Genomic DNA, 25,648 nt, shown 5'->3' with positions numbered 1-25,648 from the left:
TTTTTGACGTTTCCTGTATCATCCACACTACCTCTCCCTCTTTCTCCCGGATTCTACAAGTTCTAATATCAAACAATGAATGCTTTGTTGCGCTCAGTATTTGAAATAATTTCATTTCCACCCTAAAATCACAAGACACGGGCAGTATTGGAACACTGAACCTTTCACATGGGAGGCTAACGTATTATACACTAGGCTCATGCGCCCCTAACTTCCACGATAAACAACCAGAGCTTGATGTTTTTCAAGGAAAGCAAGTTCTTTGAATATTGCATGTTCCCTGGAGGATATTTGTAATTGTAGCAGAATACAGTGACATACTGCACCCGCTAACATTAAAGTCTAGTGATTTGAGAGGAGAGTGGATTTAATTACAAAATTCCGTGTTCGTTCAGCCCTCACGTGCCATCTAAAACTCGCTTTTACTTATGAGAATTAAAAGCAATAAAGATAGCACCAAGCGTCTCAGCACCACGATGAAAGACTTGTTGGGGTGTTTTTTGAACCACACTCTGGATTGTGGAGGTTTTGATTTCAATGTCGAATTGTAGTGCTTCATATTTTGGCTGTTGTTTTGTATTATCTTTCAGCATTTTTATTTTTCTTTTGTTTATTTTTTTTCCTTTTCTCGTTTCTTTTCGCTGGAGCATTTCTCTTTGTACTGATTTACATCTGTATTTCTTCCTTAGAAAACATAGATCTTAAACGCGTCGGTCCTGTCTGAACTAACGACACAGTATTTTGTTCTCTTTCTTCCAAATCCAAAACCTACAAACGGATTTGATAGATGCCAACAAGGTCAAGTAAAACAAAATGAAATTGGATGCATCTTGGATATAGGTCCGTGTGGCCGCTTGAAGAACGGTTTACTGCCTTGTTGCAATTAAATACAAGTGGAATTCAATGTGTAACAAGCTGTGGTCAATATGGAAAGGAATCGCAACGGACTTGTCATCGCCAAGACATCTCGCATCAGGCTTTGTGCCACACTACAATCATATTTCCTGAGTTTTCTTTACACAGTTCAATGCGGATAGAACAGCACACCATTACTAACCATCAGAATTCGCTCTTGTTTCTGCTCGTTTGTTTTGAAGGACCGCTGCCAAATCAACACATCAGCTTCAAATCAAAACATACACGAACATCGAGGGAGCTAGGGGTGTTCTGCATTTCTAGTTGGAGTCAAGTCAAACGTGCTGAAGGCGGGATAATGTTGAGAAAACGCTCACTGACCATTCGTCTTCCTTTTCTTTTCAAAATCCACTTCAATAGATCGATGGAAAAGACAAAGTTGAAAAGGCTGAAGTTAATCAGAAGTAACAGCAAAATAAGTGGGTTTGTTTAAGAGCAGATGAACCACACTTTTTCATCTATTGGGTAATTGTAAGGACAACACATTATCTTCTGTCTTCTGTCTTATCTTATGTCTTATGGATTGATTCGTCTCGGGGACCAACTTGTCACCGTCAGTTCTTCGCAGTTAGTTCGGTGGATTGCCTCACAGGCTCATCTTCCTGCTCCTAGAAATGCCAACATCCTTTTAACGGTAAGTTCCAACAAACAGGTCGGTCGTTAAACTTGATCCAAACGTATTTTGCGGTCAACTCTCTGCAAGGCTAGTCTTCCCGATTCGGTCTTCTTCCTCGTAAAATTCCAACTTTAACAAATGTCCATGAACAAGGAGATCGAAGATGTTCGTCTACAGAAACAGCACGCCAACTCTCCACTAGTTTACTCTTCCGGATTTAGACTTCATTGTCCAAAATTCTTCCTACATTTTGTGAGTCCGTCCCACCAAACAGGTCGAACAGAGATGTTAGACCAAAGGAACAGCAAGCGATCTCTCTCCGAAACTAGTCTTGCGTGTTTAATCTCCTTCCTCGTAGAAATGTCAACTGCATTTTCGCGATAAATTCTGTGACACAGGTCGTTCGAAGAAGTAAGTGAAAGGAAGAATTGGAGATCCGTGGGTCGAGGTACCGACATTGTGTTCGTACTTCCTGTTTCTGCTTCAAACTCCAGAGCGCGCGAGCCTCCTCCTTGCGGATGTTTCCGTCCAGCCCAAAGAAGAATAACTAGAGGAGGGAGTGGTGGAGAACATTGTGGAGTAAACGTAGGTATGTTTGGTCGACTGTGGCGCCTGTTACATTGTCTAGACCCCCGGGGCACGCGAATGTCACCCTTTTTTGTCCCGCCCAGAGAGAAATGACCAGAGGAGGGGGTGGGGGAGATTATTGTGGAGTAAACGTAGGTATGTTTGGTCGACTGTGGCGCCTGTTGAATGTTCTCGACCTCCTGCCCAGCTTCTACCTTTTTTGTCCTACCCTTGGAGGCTTGAACCGGGATATAAGTTGTGGAGCGAAGGAGAGCCGGGGAACGTAAGTAGGAAACTAATTGGGCGACTTTTTCCCCCAACCCCCAGAAACACAATTACCCCCCTGTGGCTTTCTGTGTCCCTCCCTTGCAGAAATGGCTGAGGAAAGAAGTTGTTCTCCCCCAAAAGCGGCGTATGGCTGCCTACATGACGGGTTAAAAACGATCATACACGTAAAAGCCGTGAGAGTTTCACCCCAGGAACTAAGAAGAAGAAGAAGTTGTGGCACGAGGAGATATGAGTAAGTAGGAGAGGTGAGAGAAAGAAACAGGAAATATAAAAACAATGTTGGTACCTTGACCCACAGCCGTCCAACTATTTCCTTGGACTTCCTTCTGTGGTCCACATGTGTCACAGAATTTACCGCAAAAATGCAGTTGACATTTCTTCAAGCTTAAACACAGAAGACTAGCTTCGAAGAGAGATCGCTTGCTGTTCCTTTGGTCTAACATCTCTGTTCGGCCTGTTTGGTGGGATTTACTCACAAAATGTAGGAGGAATTTTACGAGAATGAAGTCTAAATCGGGAAGAGTAAACTTGTGGAGAATTGACGTTCTATTTCTGAAAGACGAACATCTTCGATCTAGCTGTTGGGCGACATGTTTGAGGGTAGGAATTGTACGAGGAAGAAGACCGAATCAGGAAGACTTACCTAGTAGAGAGTTGGCTTGCTGTTCCTTTCGTCTAACTTCTCTGATTGACTGGCTATTTCTTCTCGACCAACAGGGGGCCATGTCAGCTTCCCAAGCATAACGCTTTCATTGCCCCACCCCTAGAAGAATGACAGTCGTAGAACAGATGCTAGGTATCTAGGTATCCAGGTGTCCAGGTATCTAGGTATCTAGTTATCTAGGACACGAACAGGGTTGTGTCTACTTTGGTGTCTTCCTTGCGGTCTATTTTGACCAGGAGTTTGTTGGGCTGTGCGTAGCGTACGATTGTGCACTTTGTGAACTAAGCCAGAAGAAAGAGAGGGGGTGTAACGATGGATGGGGGAGAGAAGGAAAGGACATTTTGAGGAGGTCATATCCGCGGGTGAGTAGTCGAACCTCTGATCACCAAAACTAAGCCACGAGCGCTAAACTTACAATAATGTTTAGTTTAATTTAATTTACTTCCATTACTGGGGAATTCAATGCGCTTCTTCCCAGTGGAAAGTTAGCAGCAACAAGAGTCATGCTATCAAGAAGTCTGAGAGAGAGAGAGAGAGAGAGAGAGAGAGAGAGAGAGAGAGAGAGAGACAGAGAGAGAGACAGAGAGAGAAAATGAGAGAGAGAGAGAGAGAGGGAGAGAGAGAGAGACAGACAGACAGACAGACAGACAGACAGACAGACAGACAGACAGACAGAACTGACACAGGAAGAGAATGATATAAGGCAAGATACGAGACGATAAGAGAATTCTTTATTAACGATTGTAATGGCATAAGCAAGCAGGTGATTGTGTACGTCCAGAGGGGGAATAATGACATGATTATATGAGAGAGAGAGAGAGAGAGAGAGAGAGAGAGAGAGAGAGAGAGAGAGAGAGAGAGAGAGAGAGGAGGGAGGGAGAAAGAGTGAGAGAGAGAGAGAGAGGGGAGAATAAAAGAGAGATAACCGGGTGAGAGACATAGGAGGTGTCGTATGATATGCTTTGTAGAGAGAGGACGTGGAGGATAATGCAAGAACAAGCGGGATAATGAAACAAATGGGATAATAATAGGAAGAAAGGTTACTCATGTTAATTTTTAGAATGTATGTAGTAAACATACGAGAGAGACAGAGACAGAGAGACAGAGACAGAGACAGAGACATAATTAGACAGATACATAGAGGGAGAAATATGCATAGAGAGAGAGAGACAAAGGCAGAGACAGAAACAAAGACAAGGATCAGTCTAACAAAAAAGGGACAGAGTTCAATTCATCCACACGGCGTCTATGGCTTTTAACCTTTCCCAGAGAGTCAGAGCAAAGCCCAAACACCTGCATTCCGTCCCCATGACCGGAGTTACCCCCCGTGCGCTGTTATCGATCTGTTTGCTCGCCAGGGGGCAAGAGGCAAAAGTGAGGCAAGCGATAGAATTCGCAAACAAATCCTGACAACGGAGGCATCCCTAGGGTTAAAAACAGAACCGAAGATCCCGTAAAATGTGACAAAGATACTACGATTCAGAAGTCTGTGTTTACATCCCATCGCCCCACTTCATCTGTGAATTGTTTATTGTGAAACTGAATTTGTGATATTCAACAAGTCCATGAAGAGACGAGCAGTGTCAAATAACAATTTCTTTTTCGTTTCAATGCTTTTTATTCTCAGGTTGGCTGGAGACTGGTTCTGTATACCTTCCACTTACTCTATTGCACACAGTGACCGGATATTGCACATAGTGACCGGATATTGCACATAGTGACCGGATATTGCACATAGTGACCACAGTGACCGGATATTGCACATAGTGACCGGATATTGCACATAGTGACCGGATATTGCTCATAGTGACCGGATATTGCTCATAGTGACCGGATATTGCTCATAGTGACCGGATATTGCACACAGTGACCGGATATTGCACACAGTGACCGGATATTGCACATAGTGACCGGATATTGCACATAGTGACCGGATATTGCACATAGTGACCGGATATTGCACATAGTGACCGGATATTGCACATAATAATAATAATAATAATAATGGTGATTTCTATAGCGCTTTCGAACACACAAAGCGCTTTACAAAAGCAATAACAACATCATTACCAGAATGACGCCATTGACGGAATAGAACACAATCATAAACACTTTACAACAAAAACCAAAAACAAAACATAAATATTACAAAAATCCAGAGGCTCTTACAGGAACGAACTCTCAGTATACACAACAATTATGATGCACACACACACACACACACACACACACACACACACACACACACACACACACATGTCCACACACACGCACACACACACACACACACACACACACACACACACACACACACACACACACACACACACACAGTAAACATTGTTCATCCGAAAGTGCACATTTACAGGGTCGCGACAACTACATCATCATAGAATGCTTCTCTGAAGAGGTGAGTCTTGAGATTTGCTTTGAAAGAAGGCAGAGATGGACTGAGACGTAGAGACAAAGGGAGTTTGTTCCAGATATGATCAGCTGCGACTGAAAGACAGCGGCCACCATGATCGTCCCTCTGATACTTAGGAGCTTTGACAAATTTATTTTGGGAGGCAGAACGGACAACCCTTTCAGGATTGTTTTTCTGCACGAGATCGGACAGGTACTGTGGAGCCGTGCCCGCGGCAATTTGATAGAAAATGCAGCAGATCTTGTATTTAATTCTTTGTTCCACTGGAAGCCAATGTAGCTGTTTGAGTAGAGGCGTGACGCTTTGTTTCATAGGTGTTCGAAACACGAGTCTAGCGGCAGCGTTCTGGACTAGTTGCAGGGGCTTGGTGACAGATTTGGGACATTCAGCGAGCAGTGAATTACAGTAGTCTAATCTAGAGAGTATGCCGGAACAGACTTGTCTTTTGGTTGCGTCTTCGGTAAGGTACTGTCGAATGGAACCTATACGCCGGATCTCCATTCGCGCTGCTTTACATGTTTGGACTACATGCTGTTTCATGCTAAGATCTTTGTCAAAAAAGACTCCGAGATCACGGGATGTATCCGAGAACTTGATGTCAATATTGTTCAAAGAGATGGCCTGTGGGAGTTCTGAAATAGACTTAGCATGGGTAGGGGTGGAGTATGAAAAACGCATGGCTTCAGTTTTGTCGTCATTTAGTTTGAGTTTGTTCTCTTCCATCCATGCCCCGACATCTCTCACATAGTGACCGGATATTGCACACAGTGACCGGATATTGCACATAGTGACCGGATATTGCACATAGTGACCGGATATTGCACACAGTGACCGGATATTGCACACAGTGACCGGATATTGCACACAGTGACCGGATATTGCACACAGTGACCGGATATTGCACATAGTGACCGGATATTGCACATAGTGACCGGATATTGCACACAGTGACCGGATATTGCACACAGTGACCGGATATTGCACATAGTGACCGGATATTGCACATAGTGACCGGATATTGCACACAGTGACCGGATATTGCACACAGTGACCGGATATTGCACACAGTGACCGGATATTGCACATAGTGACCGGATATTGCACATAGTGACCGGATATTGCACACAGTGACCGGATATTGCACATAGTGACCGGATATTGCACATAGTGACCGGATATTGCACATAGTGACCGGATATTGCACATAGTGACCGGATATTGCACATAGTGACCGGATATTGCACATAGTGACCGGATCTGACATATATGCGTGTTTAGAGCGCTTACTTTCTCAGAAATGTAGCAAGGCTTAAAATCATGAGTCTACCACCGTGTCATTGTGGGTTTTTTGTTCTGCCATTTTCAACGTGATTAGGACATTTAATTCCTATATATCCCTACACCAGAATTGCCATAGCAATTTGCTTCCCGCATTGGTTTGAGTCATTTTTATCATATTGACGGTAAGCAAAACATCCTGTCTAAAATTACACTGAAAACTAATTGCAGTCTGTTTCATTAATGATTCGAATCACGGACCTGGTTTTTGTTTAACAAAAAATAAAGGGCTGCCACAGACTGGCACATTGACTGTGAGTAACTTTTATACCTCCTTTTTTACATTTAGTCAAAACTTGACTAAATGTTTTAACATAGAGGGGGAATCGAGACGAGGGTCGTGGTGTGTGTGTGTGTGTGTGTGTGTGTGTGTGTGTGTGTGTGTGTGTGTGTGTGTGTGTGTCTGTGTGTGTCTGTCTGTCTCTGTCTGTCTGTGCGTGTGTGTGTGTGTAGAGCGATTCAGACCAAACTACTGGACCGATCTTTATGAACTTTGACATGAGAGTTCCTGGGAATGATATGCCCGGACGTTGTTTTCGTTTTTTCGATAAATACCTTTAATGACGTTATATCCGGCTTTTTGTAAAAGTTGAGGCGGCACTGTCACACCCTCATTTTTCAATCAAATTGATTGAAATTTTGGCCAAGCAATCTTCGACAAAGGCCGGACTTCGATATTGCATTTCAGCTTGGTGGCTTAACAATTAATTAATGACTTTGGTCATTAAAAATCTGAAAATTGTAAAAAAAAAAAAAGGTTTTATAAAACGATCCAAAATTACGTTCATCTTATTTTTCATCATTTTCTGATTCCAAAATCATATAAATATGTTATATTTGGATTAAAAACAAGCTCTGAAAATTAAAAATATAAAAATTATGATCAAAATTAATTTTTCAAAATCAATTTAAAAACACTTTCATCTTATTCCTTGTCGGTTCCTGATTCCAAAAACATATAGATATGATATGTTTGGATTAAAAACACGCTCAGAAAGTTAAAACGAAGAGAGGTACAGAAAAGCGTGCTATCTTTCTCAGCGCAACTACTACCCCGCTCTTCTTGTCAATTTCACTGCCTTTGCCATGAGCGGTGGACTGACGATGCTACGAGTATACGGTCTTGCTGAAAAATTGCATTGCGTTCAGTTTCATTCTGTGAGTTCGACAGCTTGACAAAATGTTGTATTTTCGCCTTACGCGACTTGTTGTATTTTTACGGTAAATATAACAATCCTGCCTGTACTGGAATTTTCATTGCTGTTTGTTTTACTTATGGTTCGACTCAGATTTTCTGGGTTCTACCTGTTGTCAAAGAAAGACATTGAACAGATTGTGTCAATGAAACAAATGACCGATTAAAAGCAAAAACGTTGCTCCGCGGAAACACGACACAGGGAGGCTGCTAACTTCCCCCAAAACAAGAATGAATAAAAACACACAAGAAAGGTGATTATTAAAATTTTAAAAACTTTGGAACTACCAGAACTTAGATCTATAGAAGTTTAAAGACGACAAAAAGGGATAAGGATAGGGATAAGATAGTATTGTGTCCTGTGAGCTTACCCTCATGGAAATACGGGATTAATAATCCTGAATAACAAACTATTATGAAGATAAACACCATTTTGGTGACACAAACATGCGTTTGTATATTGTTTATTGTATATTGTATATTGTATATTGGTAAAATCGCTGGTTTGCGAAGATTTTCCCGCGTGTTGTGCCGTGTAAAAGTTAAAGCCATTACAAAAACCATTATACTTTTGAATCCTGAAACATACAGACTTTGTTTTGAAAGCCAATATAACATTGATAGCTGCCTTAGTTTTGAAAGCCAATATAACATTGATAGCTGCCTTAGTTTTGAAAGCCAATATAACATTGATAGCTGCCTTAGTTTTGAAAGCCAATATAACATTGATAGCTGCCTTAGTTTTGAAAGCCAATATAACATTGATAGCTGCCTTAGTTTTGAAAGCCAATATAACATTGATAGCTGCCTTAGTTTTGAAAGCCAATATAACATTGATAGCTGCCTTAGTTTTTCTTCTGGCTTGAAGCATCTCGTAAACGTTTGACAAAAGAACAATGTACTCACCACAAACATGGACAATCAAACATCATAAAATCATGGACCTGTTTCTACGCAAGGTCTTCGTCTAAGCCTTTTTTTTCCTTTTTACATTTAGTCAAGTTTTGACTAAATGTTTTAACATAGAGGGATGAATCGAGACGAGAGTCGTGGTGTATGTGTGTGTGTGTGTGTGTGTCTGTGTGTCTGTGTGTGTGTGTGGCTGTGTGTGTGTGTCTGTGTGTCTGTGTAGAGCGATTCAGAGAAAACTACTGGACCGATCTTTATAAAAAATTTCATGAGAGTTTCTGGGTATGATATCCCTAGACTTTTTTTTCATGTTTTCGATAAATGTCTTTGATGACGTCATATCCGGCATTTTGTAAAAGTTGAGGCGGCACTGTCACACCCTCATTTTTCAATCCAATTGATTGAAATTTTGGCCAAGCAATCTTCGACAAAGGCCGGACTTTGGTATTGCATTTCAGCTTGAAGGCTTAAAAATTAATTAATTACTTTGGTCATTAAAAATCTGAAAATTGTAATTAAAATTACTTTTTTATAAAACGATCTAAAATTACGTTTATCGTATTCTTCATTATTTTTTGATTCCAAAAACATATACATATGTTATATTAGGATTATAAAAACAAGCTCTGAAAATTAAAAATAAAAAAATATGATTTTAACTAAATTTCCAAAATCGATTTAAAAACAATTTCATCTTATTCCTTGTCCGTTCTTGATTCCAAAAACATATAGATATGATGTGTTTGGATTAAAAACACGTTCAGAGAGTTAAAAAGAATAGAGATATAGAAAAGCGTGCTATCCTCCCCAGCGCAACCGCTACCGCGCTTTTCTGGATTGTTAATTTCACTGCCTTTGCCACGAGTGGTGGACAGACGATGCTCCGAGTGTACGGTCTTGCGGAAAAAATGCAATGCATTCATTTTCATTATGTGAGTTCGACTGAGCTTGACCATAGACCATTTATCCTGGACCGCCAACTAGCTCTCTCTCCGCTCTTTCTCTCTATTACGAGGTAGCGGCCTCTCGCATTTAGGAACCTACTCTTACAAGCCTTTCAGAAATCAGGGGGACGTGATATCCGGTGTCGATTGTAAACATGGACGAAGTTGCCGAGGTAAGTTCTGAAAATGCTAAAATAAACTCAGCAAAAGTGCATATGGAACATGTTTTTCGATGAGTTTTGTTAAGTTTAGTTTGGAGTTTTGGAAAATCCAGTTCATTGTCACCTCCCATTGTCACAAATAACTGGAGCGTGCTTTCTTTTCACTGTCTTCGAATCGCTGGCCTTTCAAACCGGACGCGACGCGCCCCTGAAAGTCGGGAGTCGTAACCTCGAAGGGTCACGTGACGAGTTGGCGGTCCAGGCTATTTGGTCTATGGCTTGACTAAATGTTGTATTTTCGCCTTACGCGACTTGTTTTTGTTGTCGAGACGGGTCCTTGTTCTTATGTTTGATTTGTTCATGTTTCTGGTGAGTACATTCTGATTGTTATCTTGTTCTATTGTTCTTCACACCTGCAGACTCTTGTTCTTATTCGTTTGACAAAAAATCCAACGCCACCTAAATTTACTTAAATTGCTATAATCAAAGGTTTAAAATGTTGCTGTAATATCTTTAAGACAACTTACTGTGTTTAAATCAATGTCTATGTGCTCATTTGCTCTAGACACACAATACATATATATTAATTCCATATAAAATATGCCTTATTGGCAAGCTAGCCTTAAAAGCTGTTCATGTTGAATCACAAAAGAAGGAACACCGGTCTTTACATAGAACCTCGACAAGTCAAGCATTTTGGGCAATCTGTTTGTGCAAAGGATAGGGTCAGAATGCCTGTAGGATAAACTCCCCAAACACTGCACGAGTGGCCGTCACAACGAAACACCGAGATTATGTGCTGCACAATATTTAGGATTGCAAAGAAGGTGGGCCGCTGTTTAGATTTCTGGAGACGTTACCCGGAGTAAGGAATCCAAGTCAAGCATAACACAGGAAAGTTAATCCTTCATAAACTTTTGCTCGGGTCGTGTGCAAGGGCAGACGATCTGCGCATGCGTAGAATGTGCTTCCTGTTCCGTGAGGTTGATGTTCGTGCAGGATTGCAGGTGCTCTTAGTATCCAATGTTTGGATGTGCAATGTTTTGTCGTGACGGACCTCTGGAAGACTGAAATGCTGTTTTGCATTTGTCCTTGCGGGGATTCACTTTAAGGTCACTTTCAAGGCGGAAATACCAGACGCAAGCTTCAGGAAAATACTGAATAACTTTGAAAGTTGAATACCGGAAATCACCTTGACCTGCTAAAACTATATGAAACCATAGAAACGCGTCCAAACACACCTTCGCCCACGCACCCACGTAAGCACAAACACGCACACATGCTCGCGTGCACACAAATACAGACATTTTCGATAAACTCCACACAGACATTACTTTCCTGTCTTCTATTTGTTTTCGTACAATCAACGTGTTTTCTCCTGAACAAAAGAACAAAAAGAAAGATATTAATGCGATCAATTTGAATCCGGTAAGACGCTTAATTAATGGACTTTCCATAAGCTCTTTTCCCTACCCTCCATTCAAAAAATCAGAGTTAACATTTAAACGAGATATGAAGGGATTTGAGTGAGCTTGTATAAATATCTACTGCATTCCGATAGGAAGTCTGTCCATCGCACTGGCTTTCAGTTAAAACGACTTTAATTCTACAGGTGTGAGGACTTACGTATTGATCTTCATAACATCAAGTGTTCCAGCACAACAAAGGCACAAGGGGCTCATGCGTTTCTTAATACATAATGATCTACCGGTCTGCATATTTTCGGTTCAGCATTTTGTGCCTGATTCCTTTTGTTTGATTTTCAGTCAATGGGCTCCATGCTGTCGCTCTGTCTCTCATTCTGAACGACCTCTGTGATCACAAAAGAACAAAACAAGTATTTCCCGGTTCTCCAATGTAGTTTTGGTTCACTACCAGAGAAAACAACAACTATTTTAATTTTGTTTTTCATTACTGAAGAAAAGCTGTCAACTGGTTCTGCTGCAGACAAAATATAGCTTACTTCCGATACTGATATGTTATAAGAGTTATCAACACTTCGATTTGAAAATGAACAAACTTTGCCAATACCTTACACCCCACACCTCTTTTTGAGATCCCTCAATTTAGAGCTAGAGATATAACTGACTGAAAACCTATGTCTAACAGCCTCAAGAGCTGTACTGTTCTGGTTGGGGGTTGGTTTTATGTCATCAGACGAAAGGAATACCTTAAACTAAGTGTTTGAGCGCTAAGTTATTCAAATTGGAATCGGCTGGTTTTGAGTTGCATTTCGGGAGTGCGTTTTTCACCACGCGTCGCCTTCTTCGCCATTTATATACTACATTTAATTTACCCCTGAGAGACATCATGTGTCATGCGCTGTTGCTAGAGGTACAGATTTGAAATGGACAGAATGAGATACAGAGTTCTGAATATATGTCAACACACTCGAGGAATGCCTTAGTATCAGTGTTTTAGAGTTCTTTTTTTTTCAAAAATGTTGTTGAGTGGTTTTATCAGACTATGCATATTCTCCAACGGTCAGTGTGTTTGATTACGTTGTGTTGTGAGTTATAGCCCCGTAAAGCACGGAATGTGCATACGTTTGCTAATCTGACTTCCTGAATTAAATAACGGTATTTATCTGCTTCGGGGAATGTTTAACCATTAGGGGGTCAGGCAAGAACAATGGACAATGTCCGGAAATAACTCTGTCGGGTTTGCATGGGTTGAGACAGAGTGAATGCCCTTGCTTTGTTTTACTAAAATATAAATGCACACGTGCTACTGTTTTTTGTTGTTGTTTTTTTTTAATCTTGCAAGAACTTTTAAGAAAGGAATCAGTGTTATATCCATCCAGTTTATAAATCTTCTTAGTGTGAATTTGAATGTGGGTTGTCTTATGACATAACAAAAGGCCAAGAAGTATAAGAAGTAGGTTAACTAGGGAAGAAGGGTTACACGTTATTTGAAAAAAGTGCAGTCTTTACATTATTAAGAAAAAGCAATGGAAATAACGCTGAGGCAAAACGTTGCTTTTTCTATATAATGTAAAGACTGCACTTTTTTCAAACAGGAGTAAAATTAGAGGCTAAATGTGAGCAAATAATCATTGTTGGCAGTTTTTATTTCAATTTACTGAAAGAGTTGTTTAATATGATAATTGTAAAGTGTCTGGTCTTTCAATAATGAAAAGTATGTTACGTTTGTTGATAAATCGTATAACGGCTTATGTTTTGCATCTGCTCAAATTTACTTTGTATATTTACAAAGTGACTGAACCCCAGATTAGGGCTTGTAACGGTCGGTTAGGTTACTGATTAAACTTAAAGAGGTCATTACGCATTCTACACTAGTGTAGGGTAAGAATAAACAAACACACAGGTATTACTCCCAGGATATAAACGTTAACGTTCAGTAAGTACGATGTAATATTAATTGTGAGTTTTAGGGGCTAGGGCTGATAGTTAGTCGTTAACTAAAGCAATCTTAAAAAGCCATCACAATTAGTGACCTTCATGGTAGGTAATCTCATTTACCCATAAATTTGTGAGAAGGGGATCCAGCTCTTGTAAACTTCAGACAGAGCACTTCCTTTATGTAATATAATGGAGGAAACGTCACTGCCTCAAAATTCGTTAAAGTATGCAGTACTTACTACTGTGTGGGTGGTTTGTGCATACTATACTACCCATCATACAAAAATAGTCAGATATGTTTTAGCGCAGAGCTATGCAATGAGGCTGTTTTGTTTAAAACCGGTTAACTGACCTGACAGGTTATTAATTCCCCTGCTATTTTCAGCAAACAGATTAATTGTACATTACGTAGTGTCCATACAGTCGAATAAACAAAACAGACAGCCTCGAAACACATATTTACACAAAACCAGGACAGCTTACGCTGAAAATGTGTCCAAAGTCAGTGGAAAGAACAATCTTCTTCTTCTTCGTTCATGGGCTGGAACTATGGCCGTTTTTACCCCGCCATTTAGACAGCCATACGCCGCTTTCGGGGTATGCATGCTTGGTAATTTCGTGTTTCTATAACCCAGCAAACTCTGACATGGATGACAGAATCTTTTCTTGTGCTTGTGTATTCACACGAAGGGGGATAAGGCCAGAAATGTGCTGTACCTGCGGTGTTGGCCAGGTAGTTGCTAGTTAGCACAACCTGGGCACCATCAAAGTCACATTCGTGAAGTGAAAGACACTCGGCTGTGTAGTTCCAACCTTCCAGTTGGAACCATAGCAATTCCACTCTGGGTAGGAGCCGTTGCCCGAACAGTTTTGACGTTATTCCTATCAGAGGCCGCAGTCCAGATGTATAGACACTATCTCATGGTGTCACGTTTATTTGGAAGGGGGGGGGGGGGAGGGGAGAGAATATATTTAAAACAGAAGTTCGCTCACAGGGGAGTCATTACAATACGAGATTCACTATGTGGAGATTTGTTACTCTAAGTTTAACATTTTCTCTACTGTAAGGCTGGAAATACATAATACAAAATCAGCGAAGAGGGAATATCCCTGGCCCTTGCATAAAAAAAGGTGATACTTCTGGAATGGAAGGTTCTTCTCACGGCATTTAAATTCAGCGATATGTACTGCATGTGCTACACAATAAAGGAGACGCATTTATCTCGTTTATTTTGCTGTAATATCTCAACAATCTGCCGTTAATTGCCTTTCCGTCAGACGTGTATCAATCAGACATTACGTGTTTGTGTGTTCTGTCCTTGCATTGGTGAGTACAGATTTCTTTTGTTTTCCAACATTTTTCATCTCACCCACAATCATTTGGTTGTTTAGACTTTACTTTCAGTTTACGGAAATAGCCATTTGTTTCTTTGCTTATTCTTCCCAATCAAAACTAAAGATGAATACGTATGGCTGCCTGATAATACATTCATCTTGTATTGATCATCAGATAAAATACAGACATTTTTGGTGTGTTTTTGGTATAACGGATTGTGAATTCGTCGACTGCCACATCCCAATGTGGAGGACTCAATGATGATACACACCTTAGGAGGCCGATATGTTATCCACTAGGCCACTGCGCCAGTCAGGACAGACACAATAACCTGTGTTACATACACATACATATCCTTTTGTTCGAAATAATTCCAGTAATTCCAGCACGTGCACGCTTTTAAATATTTTACTGAATTACCCTGACAAGAAACCAGAATCAAAACTTCACACCTGATATGTGTTTATTTTATGACAACACGTTTTCAAAAAAACATTACAAAATAAGACATACTTAGGGATGACATTTCAGGAACGAAAATACTTTATAAATACAAATAAGTAAATGCATCAGCACTAACCTTTTTACTGTTCACAGTCGTCACATTGATCAGGAACAGTCACTGGAATCTTATCTCAAAGAGTTGGTTGGTTGTTAGTTAATTATTTACTCCATTGTTAGTTTTACTCCCTTCTTAGTATTTTAACTCCTTCAACCTATTTGGATATATGCGGAACCGCCTTTTGAACAAGAGGCGTTTGTGTTGCTAAATTACATATAATTAAGATCAAGTATATTATTCAACATCTTAAACTGAGAAATTATGTTTGATTTCATGTTTACTCTCGGTCTTCTATAAAAAAAATGTCAAGCATTATAAAAGACTTCCAACGGAGAAAAGCTTGTTGAGAATAACTTGTTTTACTTTGTTCATTGGCAATCGTGTTGTAAAGGATGTTGCCATTACTGGAGATGTTCCATTTGAATCATTAAAACTAGTTGCTAGTTAAGGGTGCTGCGTTTTGCGTCACATTTTGGAAGAGACCATATAAGTAGATTTGAATCTTTTATTAGCTGGCTTTTATTGTGGAGAACGAAGGACACAAGCTTTCTCGTTGCAAGTGTTCGCGTTAATTTACATCAGAAAATCACATCAAAACGTCAGCAATGTTTATTTTACTACTTGCAAAAAAGAATCGTTGATTGAATAGAATCAATTTCTGAGAGAATAGGAAGAGGAAGAACATCATCGCAAGTTGACGAAAGTTAACGTTCCGAAGTGAAAGGGTAATTAAAAGATGTACAAATAAGTTGATCGGCATTTTTAAACAATGGGCACCATTAAAAGCGTCCACATGTTGGCCAACCAAGCAATGCTTGCAATGAGCAATCTCTTTTGTAAACTGTTGTTGTGCTGGTGCGGTTTCTAATGTTTATCTTAGTGAAAACGTATGCTGTGTTCAAATACAGGATTGTATATGCGTTTAACCTTTTCAAAGCAGTTTACATTTTATTTTATTGCGAAAGCATACATTACTCAGCTACGAATGTTCTTTGAAAATGTTGTTTAGTTTTTGCGTCTCCTGGTTTTATCTGGGATTCGTAATCATGTCCTTGTTCTTTTGATGATTGTTGTATGAGATGTTTTAGTGTGTGTGCCTTTTATATGACCAGATTTTTGAATCAGACAGGCAGAGAGTGACAATTTACACGCATAGACAAACTTTATACCTGCGAGTTCAATCATAGAGAGTGTCTGTGTACGCCGAATGATCGAACATGGATTTATCGACAGGCTTTGTCGTATCACGGTCATCGTTAAGGGGAGCTGCTGAACCAGACTATAGCCAAATCTAAGCAAAGTCTTAAATTGTATTTCCTAAAATACTTCATTGTGTACCCTTTGTACCAACATAATGTCGATGAAAGTGAAAACCACGACGATGTAATGAATGACTTTCTACATCCTTGTTATGTCGAAAAAACAAAAACCAAGAATGGTAGGTAATGGGAACGTTGATCATTGACAAAACAAAACGTTACAGTTACTATTGACAAAACAAAACGTTACAGTTACTATTGACAAAACAAAACGGTACAGTTACTATTGACAAAACAAAACGTTACAGTTACTAGTACGTCGACCCAAAAATCTTTGAAGTACACAGACAGACAGACACTTTTGAAACAGACAAAGAACTTATCTTAAGATCGTGTGAAACGCTTGCAACATTATTTTTATGTCGAACTATGAAGAGAGCTTTTATTCAAGGGAGACAAGCTACAAATGTCATTTGTTGGGGGCACAGTTAGTCGATGTCTTGAAACTTATCCTACTTTATTGTCATATTATTTTGTTTAACATTATTTCGGATCACATGGGATCCGCGTTTACGTCAATATATTATGGTCTGAATAAACTGAAGTAAAGAAGAGTATGTCTATACTTTCAGGAAATTACTCACAAAAGCCTCTGAATTCCCAGAAGAAATTAGCGTCACAGCAATACTGTTTGGCAATGTAGTCTTCAACTGCTAATTTCGTGCCTTATTGTGTTTGCATCCCCTTCATTTCCACGTAACGCCGCTAACGTTAAAAAAGTGTGAAAAGACATGAGCGTTTTAGAACCTCCATTTTATAGTGGTAGACCTAAATAGAAATAACTTTAAACACAAAGACTACCGTGTAAAAGAAACACGCTTGCATATGGGTGGAAGGGCCGTTAGAAACTGGGTCAACGTACTGTAAATGTAACGTTTTGTTTTGTCAATGGTTAAACGTTCCATTAACCTACAATTCTTGGGGGTTTTATTCTGCATTTTGGAACGTTAGCAGTCTATCTGGTGTTGTGTTTTGTTAACCAACCAATGGGACAGAATTTAGCGGTTATAGTCACTATGCACTCTTCACCAAGTCAAACTGGTTCTGGTTGTATGTATGTAGGGAGGTGTGCTGGCGAGGATTGCTTAGAGAATCTCTTAGAGGATCTATCAGAGGATTTCTTAGAGGGTTTCTTTGACGATTCCGCAGAGGGTTTCTTAGAGGGTTTCTTAGACGATTCCGCAGAGGGTTTCTTAGAGGGTTTCTTAGACGATTCCTCAGAGGGTTTCTTAGAGGGTTTCTTAGACGATTCCTCAGAGGGTTTCTTAGAGGGTTTCTTAGACGATTTCTCAGAGGGTTTCTTGAAGGGTTTCTTAGACGATTCCTCAGAGGGTTTCTTAGAGGGTTTCTTAGACGGTTTCCTAGAGGGTTTCCTAGAGGGTTTCTTAGAGGGTTTCTTAGACTTAACTCGAACTACAGACAACAGATCGCAATGCTGCTGATTGAACTTTTTTCTATAATACGATTTCACTCTAATAGCTTGTTCAAAAAGTACTGTCACGGGACAGTGATCTATAAAACAGAGAATCAAGAAATAAGGGACTGAATGGAAGCGTTGGAATAGAGGGAATTAACAAGTGTTCCAAAGACAAATGGAAGTGTAATGAAAACAAGGATAGAGATAAAGAGGAGAGAGAGGGGGTATAAAAAACGAATGCGAGAAAGAAAGCTACAAGCAGGAAAGGACGGAAACACTTACAAGAAAGAAAAGAAGAGAAAAACCGTGGTACGATCCATGGTCAGGATTAGGAAGAACAACTGAACAGTTGATAAAAAGTACACAGTAAAAACAATGCTAAATCGGGAAGCTACAAACTTTCAAATGAATTTGACAAAGGGAGGTAATAGAAGAGTTTTAGTGAGAGAAAAAAGGCAGTTCAGATGTCCAGAAGCGGGAAAGAACTTAAACTTGAACGGTCTCAAAATGATCAGAAACGACGTACATGCCAGACATTTAACTCGTGCACGTATGTTTCTTGTGAGGTTTCAGATGGTTTCAAATGAGATTCAAGGAAAGGAAATTGACGACACTACCTCTATGAAGACAAAAAGAATAGCTCTCATCAAGAATAGCATACAACGAGAAGCCATCAAAGAATCCCAGAAACTGGATTTCAGAACATGTTCAGAAGAACATGGACTCTCAGAAGCTGAGAGCGATTTGTTCGTATCGCATGTATATGTAGACGATTTGTCCGCACAGCCAATAACGTACAAACGGGATAATTGTTCGTATAGCCCATAACGTTCTTAGGGGCGAATTGTTCGAATAACAAGACGTACAGACAGACAAATAAAAACTCATCCCTACCTTTACGATGTCTTCAAGGAATCTACTTTCGATTTCAAGGCGTTCTCTCTGGAGCCTGGATTGGTAGTCTTGGCAACGGAAAGCAGCAGCGAAGCTTCTTGACGTTCAGGAAATGAGGACTTCTTCGTCGTTGTTGTTGTCAATGATGTGCGAGGGTGTGTGGCTTAGAGTCTACCAATATTCAGAATATCAACAGGAACTTGAAGATTAAATCTGCGTGTATTCAGGGGTATGGCTCTCTCAGCAGTTTGAAGAAAGATGATGGAGCGTTTCGAAAAAGAATCACGAAATGAAAAAAGTCCAGAAGCAGGGTAAGATTGGTGGGTGAAACAGCAGCGTGATCAGTACGATGGATGAGAATGTTCACAATATCAGCAAAATCAGTAGTCCTTTTACGATCAGGTTGGACGATGTCAATTCGTGGAAGAAGAAGACAACTGGTCAAGGCGAGGCGAGCTTATCCCAGAGAGATACGGGGACAGCTCTCCAAGAAAAAAATCTCCAGCGCTGACTACAGGAACATTGGTCCAGCACAGTTATCCACAGAGAGATCCCAAGATAAGTGAGCAGTTACACGTGCCACTCTCTGACCCAACAACAGAAGAAGACGGGAGATTCTTAACTGCTGGACGGATTCAGAGCTGGTCAAGTTCCAGTGTCCGGAAGACTTTGGTCAGCTCCTGGCACGGTGAGGCTTTTATAGCCAGGTCGACGTTCTCCTTTACGCCATCTAGGGGGCGGAGCCAAGCCTTGATTGAAAGATTAGGATTATTGACACACAGACGGGAGAGGGATGGGTGGTATGGGCAAGGGGGAGTGATGGGGTGAGACTATTGACATGCAGAAGGGGGAGGGGGTAAGGGGGGAGTGATGTGGTCAGATTATTGACACAAAGGAGGGACGGAAGGCAAGGGAACAGAGGAGGGAAGCTGCAGGTGGGGGGTGACAAACACAACGGAGGGAAAGCAGTGGGGACGACTTCGAGGAACAGACAAAAGGAAAACCGCAAGTCTGAAGTGGGAAGGGGGGGGGGAGGGGGGGGGGGAGGAAGACGGCATGTGAAAACCGCAAGGAACAAAAACAAATAATCTGTTTTTAGAGGAAGGATGGAGGGACATGAGAGGGGGGGGGGGTGACTGGAGAGAGTTAGAGACAAAGCGTGAGAAGTGATGAGGAAAAAAAGAGGGAGATTTTTTGCAATGTGATCGGAGAGCAAAGAGGAAGGGTTTTTGGGGACACCTTGTTCAGTGAGGCAGTGTCCCGCGCAACGGTACAGAGAGAGAGAGAGAGAGAGAGAGAGAGAGAGAGAGAGAGAGAGAGAGAGAGAGAGAGAGAGAGAGAGAGAGAGAGAGAAAGAAAGACAGACAGAGAGAGAGGGAGAGAGAGAGCGAGAGAGAGAGAGAAAGAAAGACAGACAGAGACAGACAGACAGAGAGAGAGAGAGAGAGAGAGAGAGAGAGAGAGAGAGAGAGAGAGAAAGAAAGAGTGAGAGAGAGAGACAGACAGACAGAGAGACAGAGAGAAACAGAGAGAGAGAGAGTAAGATTTGGGACCGATGATGCCGACAATGTAATGTGATGAACATTCTCGTGTTGTGTTAAACTCTCATCTTTATTTTCTACGTTGGAAAGCGGCCACAAATTTAATGTATTAGTTGTTGGGTTTTTTAAAGAAGAAGAGAGAAGACAAGAAAAGTGCACGGCTGAATCTGTCTATCTCATCTACTCCTTGTACCATACGATAACCTCGAGGTTGCTAAGCAACGTTCCTGAAGCTTTACATGTCCTTTGTAATTATTCAAGAGTCTATAAGAACCCAAGATACAGTATTTATTGTAAAACCACAGCAATGCCACTAGTCTATTCGATTCCCAAGGCAAACTCGATAAAAAAAAGACTTTGTGTTTTATTTATCTGTTCTATTTATTTATTGTCAATGTATGATTCAGGGAATCCAAATCTCCGCGAAAGCGAAATAAAAAGAGAGGGTGAAACTAGTGTTTTGCGTTACATGCCCAATTTATCTTTCACCAGAGGGGGTTAAATTCATATTTACAAAACCAAAATACTTCAGACCCCACCAGGAGACCCACGCGGCCCGCTGGACCCCCGGCGTTATTCATGTCCTTAACGCCCAATCGTCCTGGAATGGATCGCCTGGTGATTACATTTTGATAACAGTGCGTGCATTTCTCTGATGAAAGAAACATACAGATTGTCTTGGAATGGCTCGCCTAGACTAAGTGATTACATTTTGATAACAGTGCGTGCATTTCTCTGATGAAAGAAACATACAGATTGTCTTGGAATGGCTCGCCTAGACTAAGTGATTACATTTTGATCACAGTGCGTGCATTTCTCTGATGAAAGAAACATACAGATTGTCTTGGAATGGCTCGCCTAGACTAAGTGATTACATTTTGATCACAGTGCGTGCATTTCTCTGATGAAAGAAACATACAGATTGTCTTGGAATGGCTCGCCTAGACTAAGTGATTACATTTTGATCACAGTGCGTGCATTTCTCTGATGAAAGAAACATACAGATTGTCTTGGAATGGCTCGCCTAGACTAAGTGATTACATTTTGATAACAGTGCGTGCATTTCTCTGATGAAAGAAACATACAGATTGTCTTGGAATGGCTCGCCTAGACTAAGTGATTACATTTTGATAACAGTGCGTGCATTTCTCTGATGAAAGAAACATACAGATTGTCTTGGAATGGCTCGCCTAGACTAAGTGATTACATTTTGATAACAGTGCGTGCATTTCTCTGATGAAAGAAACATACAGATTGTCTTGGAATGGCTCGCCTAGACTAAGTGATTACATTTTGATCACAGTGCGTGCATTTCTCTGATGAAAGAAACATACAGATTGTCTTGGAATGGCTCGCCTAGACTAAGTGATTACATTTTGATCACAGTGCGTGCATTTCTCTGATGAAAGAAACATACAGATTGTCTTGGAATGGCTCGCCTAGACTAAGTGATTACATTTTGATCACAGTGCGTGCATTTCTCTGATGAAAGAAACATACAGATTGTCTTGGAATGGCTCGCCTAGACTAAGTGATTACATTTTGATAACAGTGCGTGCATTTCTCTGATGAAAGAAACATACAGATTGTCTTGGAATGGCTCGCCTAGACTAAGTGATTACATTTTGATAACAGTGCGTGCATTTCTCTGATGAAAGAAACATACAGATTGTCTTGGAATGGCTCGCCTAGACTAAGTGATTACATTTTGATAAAAGTGCGTGCATTTCTCTGATGAAAGAAACATACAGATTGTCTTGGAATGGCTCGCCTAGACTAAGTGATTACATTTTGATAACAGTGCGTGCATTTCTCTGATGAAAGAAACATACAGATTGTCTTGGAATGGCTCGCCTAGACTAAGTGATTACATTTTGATAACAGTGCGTGCATTTCTCTGATGAAAGAAACATACAGATTGTCTTGGAATGGTAGATGTTTTTCGAAGAAAGACCTTTTGTCTGAGTCCTGCAGTTTACAATTGTTTTACATTTTTAAAGAACTCGCAACCGTTCTGACTGTTTAAACTGATAATCGTTTAAATGGTTTCTTTTAGGGGTAGATGTTTAAACTTTGACGATGATCTTTCTCTTTTCCTTTTTTTCCTACTCGACCTCCACCCACTTTCATCACCATTCTCAAATGCGTCTGCAGGTATCAAGACAGAACGTGTTACTATCCGGAATGAGAAATCAATCAGTATTTGTTTTGTAAACAACCTGTAAACTTTCACTTTAAACATTAAAATGTTAAGACACAAACAAACACGCGCGCAAGCACGCATTCACTCAAGCACGAAGGCAGGCAGACATGCACGCAAGTACACACACACACACACACACACACACACACACACACACACACACACACACACACACACACACACACACACACACACACACACGTACTCACACACACACACACACACACACATATACACACATACACTCACACACACACACACATACACACACACGCACGCACGCACGCACGCACGCACGCACGCACATACAGAGCAGAAAATGAGAGGAGTTCTTGATTAGCTACCTTGGAATGAGAACGAAAAGCTTAAACTTCAGGTTTTAAAACTCATTTTTAAGAGCCTGCAGAGGCAGTGAAATCGAATCAGTGATTATAGGATTATGTCACTTTCTGAATTTGTTGGTTTTTTAGTTTAACTGATTGACATGGAAGACTTTTAAACAGCGACACATTATTTTATAATTTGTTCAACTGAAATTTAAAACAAGTCGCGTAAGGCGAAAATACAATATTTAGTCAAGTAGCTGTCGAATTCACAGAATGAAACTGAACGCAACGCAACGCAGCAAGACCGTATACTCGTAGCATCGTCACTCCACCGCCCGTGGCAAAGGCAGTGCCCGTGGAATTGACAAGAAGAGCGGGGTATTCGTTGCGCTAAGAAGGATAGCACGCTTTTCTGTACCTCTCTTCGTTTTAACTTTCTGAGCGTGTTTTTAATCCAAACATATCATATCTATATATTTTTGGAATCAGGAACCGACAAGGAATAAGATGAAAGTGTTTTTAAATTGATTTCGAAAAAAAAATTTTGATAATAATTTTTATATATTTAATTTTCAGAGCTTGTTTTTAATCCGAATATAACATATTTATATGTTTTTGGAATCAGCAAATGATGGAGAATAAGATAAACGTAAATTTGGATCGTTTTATAAATTTTTATTTTTTTTTACAATTTTCAGATTTTTAATGACCAAAGTCATTAATTAATTTTTAAGCCACCAAGCTGAAATGCAATACCGAACCCCGGGCTTCGTCGAAGATTACTTGACCAAAATTTCAACCAATTTGGTTGAAAAATGAGGGCGTGACAGTGCCGCCTCAACTTTCACGAAAAGCCGGATATGACGTCATCAAAGACATTTATCAAAAAAATGAAAAAAACGTTCGGGGATTTCATACCCAGGAACTCTCATGTCAAATTTCATAAAGATCGGTCCAGTAGTTTAGTCTGAATCGCTCTACACACACACACACACGCACACACGCACGCACACACACACACACGCACATACACCACGACCCTCGTTTCGATTCCCCCTCGATGTTAAAATATTTAGTCAAAACTTGACTAAATATAATGATCCGTACATGAATAACATCAAATAGTGTTGATTTTGTCATGACACTAATATATGACAATGAGTATAAAACATTAATGTAATATATATTTGGCAAGAAAATGAAGGCTAGTACGCTATAGTCTATATATAGAAACAGAGTACACAATACTGTGCGTGGGTGGGATGGAAGGAGGGGAGGGGAGGGGAGGGGCAAGGGGTGGGGGCAAAACGTGAAGGTGAAGGAAGAGGTCATGTGCAGAGAAATTGGTCCGAGAGACACAGAACTTCAAACTGTGATTCTGAAGAATTCTACAGAAGTGAGGAACAGGAAGACAGGGGGGACTACTCTGTCTGTAAAGTGGGGCAGAGTGGCGCCCCTTTGCTGTGCTGTTTGCCTCCCCTGCAAGGTATGTTTGTGCCGCCATTTGCACAAACACCCACGAAACAAACAACATCGCTAACAACACACATCATTGTTCTAGCCGGGAGAGGGGGGGGGGGGGGGGGGGACACGGAGGGATGTACACGACGTTAGTAGAGTAGCTTTCGTCCTCTCTGTCTATTCCTTTTTTTTTTCTTTTTGCATCTTGCTTTTTGCATTTGATTCCTGATAGTTTACACCCGATATGTTGTCTTTATCAAACAACTTTTCTCTTCATATTTGTACCATCAAAACAGCATTGCTCTAGCCAGCAGAGGAGGGGGGGGGGAGGGGGGATCTATGCGACGTTAGCGTTCTCTCTGCATTTCTGTCTGCGTGTCTGTCTCAGTTACTTCTTGATATTTGATTCCAAAAAGTTTACGTACGATATTTTTTTTAAATCAAGCAATTTTTTCTTCATATTTGTGTGAAAAGACATTAGCTTTTTAGAATCTTCTTCAATGTAAATAGTTTCAAACACGGAGACCACCGGGTAACACGAGTAAGGAAACCAACTTGAATCACGCCCCGCATAGCCAAATGGGTGTGGAACGGACGGTAAAATAACAACCAACCAACTTAACTGCCAAGAACAAAATAACCAAGGCCTTCATTTCTGAAATTATATTGAAAAGATGTTCATGCAGACTCCCGTTGCAGTTATTTTTCCTCTACTGCAGCTTAAACATGTTTACATCTACAAAGTAAATCGAAGCTGATTTACTCGTATTTAAAAAGGTCGATCTCCAGTTCCTAAATTATTTGAAAAATAAAAATGAACAAGAGGCGAAGCCTTCAAGGCTCACGTAAGAAATCAACAAACAGTAACACAAACTCAATCACTCCGTCACACATACACACACACAGTCGGCATAGGTGACACGGTGCAAGAGTGCGAGACACTTGATCTAGATCTGTCTGTCTAGATCGACACTGCGCTTTCGACAGCGCTGCGCTTCCTCGCGCAGACACTGGAAACACGATGTGCAGATTAACCTGTAGGAAATCTCCTTTGGTATCTTTTTTATATATTTTTCTGGAGCTACGAAACCGAACAATGTAAATTCGTCTTCTCCGAATCGGCGAACTGCAGCTCGGTGATAACTGTATCTATACCACAATCCTTCACGCGATCTGACCTAACCTTGACCCCTGACCTGGTCTAC

General features: G+C 40.6%; 1 protein-coding gene across 1 annotated transcript in view; it reads right to left on the bottom strand.

The window, feature by feature from the left end:
* Positions 1 to 21,034, bottom strand: part of LOC138946797 (serine-rich adhesin for platelets-like) — a 35,792-nt gene extending 14,758 nt beyond the window's left edge. Inside the window, exons 1-2 of the mRNA XM_070318200.1 lie at positions 20,968 to 21,034; positions 17,641 to 18,014 (exon numbers count right to left, since the gene is read on the bottom strand). Coding sequence (XP_070174301.1) covers positions 17,641 to 18,014; positions 20,968 to 21,034 — 441 coding nt within the window. The remainder of the gene's footprint in view (positions 1 to 17,640; positions 18,015 to 20,967) is intronic.
* Between the last annotated feature and the right edge of the window lie 4,614 nt (positions 21,035 to 25,648).

The sequence above is a fragment of the Littorina saxatilis genome, linkage group LG14 (assembly GCF_037325665.1).
Source record: "Littorina saxatilis isolate snail1 linkage group LG14, US_GU_Lsax_2.0, whole genome shotgun sequence".
Taxonomy (NCBI): Eukaryota; Metazoa; Mollusca; class Gastropoda; order Littorinimorpha; family Littorinidae; genus Littorina; species Littorina saxatilis.
The sequence above is the reverse complement of the archived record's forward strand: the minus strand, read 5'-3'. Positions and strand labels throughout refer to the sequence as shown.